The sequence below is a fragment of the Tigriopus californicus genome, chromosome 7 (assembly GCF_007210705.1).
Source record: "Tigriopus californicus strain San Diego chromosome 7, Tcal_SD_v2.1, whole genome shotgun sequence".
Taxonomy (NCBI): Eukaryota; Metazoa; Arthropoda; class Copepoda; order Harpacticoida; family Harpacticidae; genus Tigriopus; species Tigriopus californicus.
The window spans coordinates 9,767,649-9,775,856 of record NC_081446.1 but is presented as its reverse complement, the minus strand read 5'-3'; the positions used below and the strand labels follow the sequence as shown (position 1 = coordinate 9,775,856).

The 8,208-nt window shown below is 41.6% G+C and overlaps 2 protein-coding genes across 3 annotated transcripts in view; both read left to right on the top strand.

Annotated features, from left to right (window-relative positions):
* Window positions 1-11: 11 nt before the first annotated feature.
* On the top strand, window positions 12-3,059 carry LOC131883023 (uncharacterized). The gene has a single exon (XM_059230352.1). It carries the CDS (start codon window positions 1,212-1,214, stop codon window positions 2,583-2,585), a length of 1,374 nt encoding a protein of 457 aa, XP_059086335.1. The 5' UTR covers window positions 12-1,211; the 3' UTR covers window positions 2,586-3,059.
* An 88-nt stretch (window positions 3,060-3,147) lies between these two features.
* The window catches only part of LOC131883020 (beta-galactosidase-1-like protein 2), a 13,356-nt gene continuing 8,295 nt past the window's right edge, over window positions 3,148-8,208 (top strand). Inside the window, exons 1-6 of one of the 2 annotated variants that reach the window (XM_059230349.1) lie at window positions 3,148-3,341; window positions 3,643-3,875; window positions 3,947-4,132; window positions 4,675-4,831; window positions 4,899-5,058; window positions 7,178-7,330. In XM_059230349.1, the coding sequence (XP_059086332.1) occupies window positions 3,309-3,341; window positions 3,643-3,875; window positions 3,947-4,132; window positions 4,675-4,831; window positions 4,899-5,058; window positions 7,178-7,330 (922 nt within the window). In that variant the 5' untranslated portion in view covers window positions 3,148-3,308. Of the gene's footprint in view, window positions 3,342-3,430; window positions 3,569-3,642; window positions 3,876-3,946; window positions 4,133-4,674; window positions 4,832-4,898; window positions 5,059-7,177; window positions 7,331-8,208 lie in introns of those variants that run through there. The other variant, XM_059230348.1, reaches the window with a different exon arrangement.

The window sequence follows — 8,208 nt, the reverse complement described above, 5'->3', positions numbered from 1 at the left end:
CGTGATCATATCAGTTGTCCTTTCGGGCTAAGAATATATTATGGATGCCTAACTAGTCAAAGTCTCTTATTTCCAGATGTTGAGTTCCACATTAATAGTAGCTTCAAAATCCGTCTTCAAGCGTTTGGGCCCGACCCCTTGGTCCCACTTAGGGTGCAGGCGGCAAGTGTCCACATGTCGAGTGGCCCAATCTATGAAAAGGACACCAACTTCCAATCTCCGATTGGGATTGATGCCTCAAACCTGGTTCCGATCCTTCGAGCGACGTATAGACAAAGTGCCTAGAGATTTTGATCTAATTTACCGAATAGACAAAATCAGCATGGTGGGAACAATGCAGGCTATTCAACCCATGCTCCTGGTGGCTGGTTTTTACACGTTCTTCTCAGCTCCCAAGGAATGTGATGATATATCTTTTCTGGCCATAAACGTGTCACAAACCCAGTTATTCTTCGTCGGTGCCTATGTGTTGACCATTGCCGGGTTCCTTCAAATAAGTTTGAATAGACTTGTCCTGAGAATCTATTACAACGAAGACGAGGACTTATTTTACATGATACACTACCATCCGTTCATTCCCTTTAAAACCCGACGTCAACTGCTTGGACCGGGGTGTCTGAAAGTACTAGCAAACGACTCAAATTTGCATTGGCTGAGCGGAAGCCATCAAATACTACCCAATGAAGGAAAGATTACGCTTAACAGAGAGCTCTTCCGAGCTCCTCATTTGTATAGGCTCATGTTAAAGGATGAGGTGCCATAACGGCATTATGGCGTTTGAAAATTCGACCAATAAATTTCGATTGCCAGACATATGACTCTGCTTACAATTTTATGAACGACCTTGAGACATGCGTTGCTCGAAGGGGTGGAAAGCTGGAACCACCGTTCTGATTGACCTACCGAAGGCGCGTACACCTTGAATTCGTCGTCGTTGTCGTCGTCGAAAACCTGGGCCTGAGAAAAAATGTATACCTGGATTTGTGCTTTCGGGGCCTCCGGTCCGTCTCTTTCTTTCTCAAATGAATTGGATCCTTCGTCCCAAAGGCTAGATCGGTTAAGATTGCATGCGGCACAGAGGACCTTGCCTCTCTCTCATTCCCTCGCTCTTTTCTGCCACGAGGATCTCATTGGAATGAGCTCCAGGGATTTCACGAAGAGTTGGTGCATTATTGAACATTGAAATGTAGAGCAACGTAAAGAAATAAGCAATGAACGAAGTTCTCACCTCACCTGTTCCCAGTTTCCGCCCTCCATCAACCCCTGATTGTTCAAGTGATGTAGACACGGGAACCCAAACCGATTGGGGAGGTTCTCCACCACGTTCCAAAAGAAGCAATGATAAATCATTGGACGACTGTCTTGGCATCCTGCAAGGAGAAATATGGAAGATTCTGAGCGATCTAAGTCTCGAGGAGGTGGAACTAAAGGTGGGGAAAACGTTACTCCAACAGGATCAGGCCGTGGTCTTGGCCTGGAACCAGATTCAAACTCTGCATCCCGATTGGAACCAGTCGTTTGAACCAAACAGCCAAGGTGATGGGACGTTACTGTACTTAGCCATTAAAATCAAGAAACATGCCGGAAGTAACGATGAGAACAACAATGAACCGGCTTCCAACACGTGTCATAGTGAGCCGACGAAAAAGAGCAATAATGCCAGCCCACCAAGGCAACCCAAAAACGGGCGATTCCGGAACGCCATCAAGAAAACTTTCCCTCCCAAAGTGTCCTCAAAGTTCAAGCACGAGAGTTCAATCGGGGTCAAGCCAATCGATCCGCAAACCATCGTTTCGGATTGGAAGTCTTTAGTCACGCGTCAAAGGGGAGTGAGCTCGAGTGAATTGAGCGGGCTTTTCAAAGAAGATCGGTTCAGGCACCGATCCAAAAATGAACCCTCAGTTTTTGACGAGATAGCTCAAGATTGGGAGAGGGAATCGTGCCAATCTAGTCAGACGGTGATAGAAGATCTTTCAGCTTCATCGGTGATTGCTGGAACGCGGAAGAACAAGAAGTCTGTGCGATGGAAAGAACAGCTCGAGGAGACCCTCACTCCCCGACCCCGATCCCAATCCCAATCCAAGTCTTGCCAACCCGGAAACGCTCAAAATCGGCCAGATTCACTCAGGCAATCCCGACGTGACAAGTTTGAAAGTTCGTCTGCCCGGCCAAGTGGGTCAAAAATTTTGGATCCTGGGAAACAAGGGAATCAAGCCTCACAAAGGAGGAACGGTAGCTTAGAGTTTCCCAAGCCTAGGAAGAGAAGGCACGAGGTTTTGCACAAACTTGACGATACCACACCAAGAAGTCGGTCGGTGGAAGTTGAAGATCCGGTTGGGGTTCTCACTTCTCGAGTGTGTGACTTAGAGTCCCTGGCCAGAAAGAACAAAGTTCCTGAAATGCACAATATGATACGACGAAGGAGGTGCAATCATGCGAAAACTCCGGAGAATATTTGGTTTGGGGGGCCCTCATTCAAGTCGTTCAATAGTCGCTGTCTGGTGGGTCGTTATGATCGGCATACGCTGGACGAAGATGCCAAACAATATTTCTATTTCCGATCTCTTCCACGGATTTCAAATTGATTTGAACATTTAAACAAATACACATTTGGTGTATAGAAATTGGCGACCCCCCTTGCCACTCCCCTTGCAACATTCATACAGGATTGGTTTCCGGTTGTTTAACACGCTTTCATAAAGCCCTAGCCAACTTACCACGTTGCAACTGCAAGAGAAAAGATTGTACTGATTACTCTCTCACTATTTTGGCAGGGTGCTGCTTTTCTGAATTTATTCAACCATACTCTTTATACAAGTAAAATCACTAGATTGAGGAATTGAGAACCTTGTAATTGCCTCTCAATGAGCCAGGCATTGAGATTGTTCGACCCTTGTTGAACATCCTGTTATCAATCCTGTCTCCAAGACCACACACGGGTGCTTAGAACTGATATTGCATAAGATGAAGAAACGTGTCACTTAAATGTGAGAATCAAAATCGTTCTGTTTCTTAATAAACACTGTGTCAAGAGCTTGATCAAAAAGAGAAAGAGGCCTTCAAACCGTGTAATATATTTTGCTTGTATTGATCAATATCAGTGGAATCTCAGTTTATCTGTTCCAAAACTTCGCGTAAAAGGCTCCTCTTCGTGTGATCATACGTATCATTTGTTTAATCAATTATATTTCACAGCCGAGCAGATAAGAAAGTTAAAGTTTGCTTTATTAAATTAGAGAGTGTTTCCAGGAGCGGGGTTCTCTAATGCATGCAATCTGGCTCAGTCGTGGCTTCGATTCCCACGCATCATGTGTCGGTTTAAATTGTGCTTTCTCTTGATGGTAAGCTAAATCATTTTAATGAGCTGCTTTTGAATCCTCGTTTGTGAGGGAATGTTTCAGAGCCATGTAATTTCAAATATAAAACTCCCTTGGTTTATTGACGTCAAAACTTGTTTGTGGCATCCATGAAATCGCACGCATTTTACAGTAGACGAAGCAAAGTGAGAGGATTCATGACATATTTGCGTAGGAGAAAATTCAAGCTATTGCTGCTTCTTCTGTGCTTGGTATATAAGAGACTTGGTTCAATGTCAAAAACGTACAAGAAACGAGGATTTTCGACTTTTCTTCTTTTAATTAGACCTTGAGCCATTTGGCGTGGGAAGGTATGGCTCAACAACCCACTGTCTACGAGTATTTCTCGAGTGGAGGGATCACTGAAGGTCTGAAGGCGGATCAGCGTGATCATTTCACTCTCAATGGAAAGCCTCTCACCATCTACAGCGGGTCGTTTCATTACTTCCGAATTCATCCAGACCAATGGCGAGATCGACTTCGTAAATACAGAGCTGCCGGATTGAATGCCGTGGACATGTTAGTATATGATTGACCTTGGCCTTTGAAAGCAAATCGTTCATTATTTCTTGCACGATATCATTCAATAGCTATGTTCCATGGAACTTACACGAGCCCAAACGAGGTGAGTTTGATTTTGGCCAAGGGAACAATGACTTTTCCATGTTTTTGGACCTACCTCGAGTGCTGGAAATAGTCCAGGAAGAGGATCTACTTGTGGTATTCAGACCTGGGCCTTACATTTGTGGCGAATGGGAGTTCGGAGGTCTTCCAAGGTAACACTTCTTTTGGTTCTTATTGATAGATATCATGATCCATCATCATATGGACGGGAATGTTTGGAGTCGAGGATTGACTTTTTGGAATCAAGCTTGCTGCGACTATCTATTTCAATTTTCATCGCAACCGAAAGACGAAGCCAAAAATCATAGCACCCGTAAAGCTCGCTACATTACTATACACAAAATGAATGAGCGAACCATCTTCTGGTTATTGATTCCAAGAAGAAGGGTAGTTTATTTATTTTTTTGCCTTCTTATCTACATTCTGTGCTTTATGAGTTCATGACTTTTGATCCAGTGGCTTCATCAAGCTCCAAACAAAAATACTTGATTGCTGCAACCTGCTGTCTGCCCTATTTGAAAAAGAGAAGAAAGAAAGAGTAAAGGAGGGAAAGGCAGTGCTTCCCCAACATATTAATTCAAGGCCCTAGCTTGTATCCACGTCCATATTCCAGTGGTTCATGTACATATCAAGACATGTAGGTGTTGCAGCTTCGTCATTTGTAATGATGTCGGTGAATTGTTTTTTCTTTCAGTTGGTTACTTTCTGAGACACCAATGTTCATTCGAACATCTCATAAACCTTATCAAGATCGAGCAGCTATTTACTTGCACGAAATTATTTCAAGAGTCAAGGACATGCAATTCTATTCTGCATCTGGAAAAACAGGGGGTCCAATCATCGCTGTTCAAGTATATAGCACATTATCCGTTGTTCCAGCCGACATATTGCTTGATCATTTTGCTCATGCACTTGCAGATTGAAAATGAATATGGAAACTTTGGTTATGGAGACTTTCCTCGAGACATTGAGCATTTGCGATTTCTCAAGAAGACCCTTGAGACCGAAGGAGTGGAATCCCTTTTGTTCACCTCAGACTCTCCAAACCTTACCAAAGATTACGGAAATGTGGATAATGGTAAGAAGGCTCTTTGCCCCTTTTTATTTTCCAAAGGATAGTTGCAAATATCATTATTGCAATTCAATTACATAATTTACCATGTTCAAATATTGACTTATCAAAAACCTCATAAAATGGCACTTATATTATGATAAAGGGTCAGACAAACAGTTAATAACTGCTTGTAAAATTTTTCGTTTTTAGATTGTGAGTTCTAACCAAAATTAATTACGAATTTCTTTAAATAAGTTTCAAACATATGCTACTTGTTCTTTTTTCACGGACTTATTGCTCATTGGGCAGAGAAAAATAGATTTATATTTTGCACTTGAGTGACAAAAAATGAAAAAAAGAAGAAAAAAATCAATTGTAGAATCATACCTAAAGCTCCTGACTTTAGGTTCGTATTTTGACCCGTCCTGAAATCATGGTTTAGGACAAATAAGATCAACGGTTGGAGAAGTGTCAGTGTTGTCTTTGTGAGAGGATTAGTGTATGTAAGAAATAAGTGTGGAGATGGTCATGGCAAAAATCATAAAACAGGGTAATATTCGCCTTCACGTGTATAATGAGAAGTGCGACGAGCATTGAAGGTGGGTAAAGCTTTCGAAATGTGTGGTTGGATGTATTGGCAGTTTCAGTCATTAGATATAGAATGACGATGATACCTCTGTACGTACGAGTTGATTTTTTTTTGTTGGATTGCCGGTTATTTCAGGTATTAAAGGGGGAAAATCAAACTAGTATGGAAAAGAGAAAAGGTCCGATGTGATGGTTTCATCAGAGATCTATAGATCCGGCATCCAGGGATCAGCAAGACACCGAGGTGTGTGTGAATGCTGTCCCCTTTGGGATTGAAAATGAATTAACTCATGCGATGAAATACTGGGAAAAGAGCAGAGACCAGGAAGAAGATTTCTCCATTTTGTTTTGAAAATAAGAAAAATGACAGTACGCAATGACAAGCAGTACACACAGCGGAGCGTGAGGAAACAAAAATTGGCTCAGGGAGTATTCATAGAGGGGGAGAAAATGAAAACCACATTCCGTCTTCAAGACCCATCGTATGTTTAGACACATCTAGAAAACGTCTCGCCCATTTGGGCACCAATTACTTCAGCAGAAGTACAAAAGTCGAGCAAGTCCAAAGGTGTTTTCTTAGGAACATCGAAGGTATGAGAGGGCTAAAAAGTTTGGGACTGTACACTGTCTAGTGAGGGTAGGAAAGGTATCTGAAGCTGTACGCTTTCAAAAGCATTCAGGAGCTTTGTCCCAATCCAGGATTTAAGATCAATTGTATGTGTAATATGTATGTATTTCGGGCTGTTGTGACAGGAATAAAATAGACGTAGGTGTTGAAATCACAACGCCCAGCACACAACACCGTTGTGACCTTAGAGGCTTAATGTGCGTATTGAGAGCACCTTCAAGTCCTCGAGAATTCAGGCTAGTTCGAACAATGAATCCCACCTCTTTTCTTTCTCGGTCTCCTTCATTGTTTAATTTGCTTCCCTCTAATATTCGCAGGGAATACGTAGGCCTTGATGATCCGGTTGCATCTTTCAAGTCAGACTTGGACAAATTTTTAGATAGCATTCCAGATCAACTCTACATTCAAGGTCCAGCTCGGTCTGCCAACTCTAATTCATTGGTAGATCAAATATGATATAACGATGAACAGGCAAAGATACAAACGAAATACAACCATTCATTTTGATAGGTCTGGGTAAAGATTCTGAACATGAGTGTCATTAGTTTTGGGGATAACATTCTGTGGCGATCAGAAAAGTCCCTGGAAAAAACATACAAAGCCAAAATATGCACATTACAACTAGCCAAAACATTAACACATGGTCAAAGTAAAGCATTTTGATGAAATCGAAATGAGTGTACCGTTGAACTTTTTTTATTCCTCGCTTTATATTGCTTAGAAATATGTCAAAATGTTACTTAGAAACGACTTTGGGTTAACTTTTCACTAAAATAGCGATGATCATCGGTTTTAGGCTATTTCAATGTTTCCGATTGCGAAATATGTCATTTTTATCCCAAAATATTGGAAATAGGTTGAAACTTGCTTTTACCTTAATAAGCCCATTTTTGCCATCCCCACTAATGATGCTCTCTCTTGTTTAAGTGCTCATGACTGCCAATTTCAAGTTTGATTCGCTCGAAAATTTGGACAACCTACTATCGTTTCAACCTAATCGACCTGTGTTTGTCACAGAGTTTTGGCCCGGTTGGTTCGACCACTGGTTTGAGCAAGTTCACAACACGCTAAACTTGGAAGGTAAGTAACTTACATCAATTAATACTTACGAGGGTATCATTTCAACGCAATCATCCACAGACAAATATTATTGTGTAAGGTTAAGGAAGTAGGCAATATTCCCCTTACAAATTTGCTGAACTTTTGCTTGTATGTAAGTAGGCAGGTTGAAAGGAATTATGAATTTGGCGATGTTTTGCACTTGCATGATTAGCATATTTGTAATCTCCTTTTGCATTTGATGACGTATGGAATTCCATGGCATAGGGATCAAGCACTATAAAGTGGTCATGGCTTACGCACTTTTGAGATTTATTTCTATCAGTATTTTAGTTTTGTAAACAGGCTATATCATTTTCATTGATGAGTGCTAAAGTTGGAGGGGATGAACCTCGCCCTGGGCCAGTGAAGTCGGCCATCACATTGTCTAATAAGGGCCCTTATTTGCAACTCGTACTCGTAATATGCCATGAAAGCGATGTCTTTTCCGGATCACTAATTATACACAAGACTTTGATAGAATTAGCCAAAAACAACACAAACACATTATAACTCAAGAAAGAGCAATTGGCCCAATTGGCCCTTCATTTGGTAGAGGTTGACTCACAAAGCGCCCTCTGAAGTCCTGAACGTAAACTATATTTCATGCAGCGTAAGGCCCTTATTGTTTCATAGCAGCAGTCTCAAAGTCGATATCAGTATGGCTCTCCGTCTGTGGTGAGATTATTGTCTAATACTTCCTTTGGATAAAGGTCATTCAGGGAACATTGTTAATGTTATTAAATGGATCTCATGAAAGAAACGAGAATGTACACGATTTTAATGGCGATTCATTCTCCTGGAGAAAGGTTGCATATCGCAGAAATTTTGCGATTGAAGGAATCCACCCCTGGGATTCG

Coding starts and splice junctions, on each gene's coding strand:
- LOC131883023 (XM_059230352.1), top strand. CDS start 1,212: ATGAACGAAGTTCTCACCTCACCTGTTCCCAGTTTCCGCCCTCCATCA.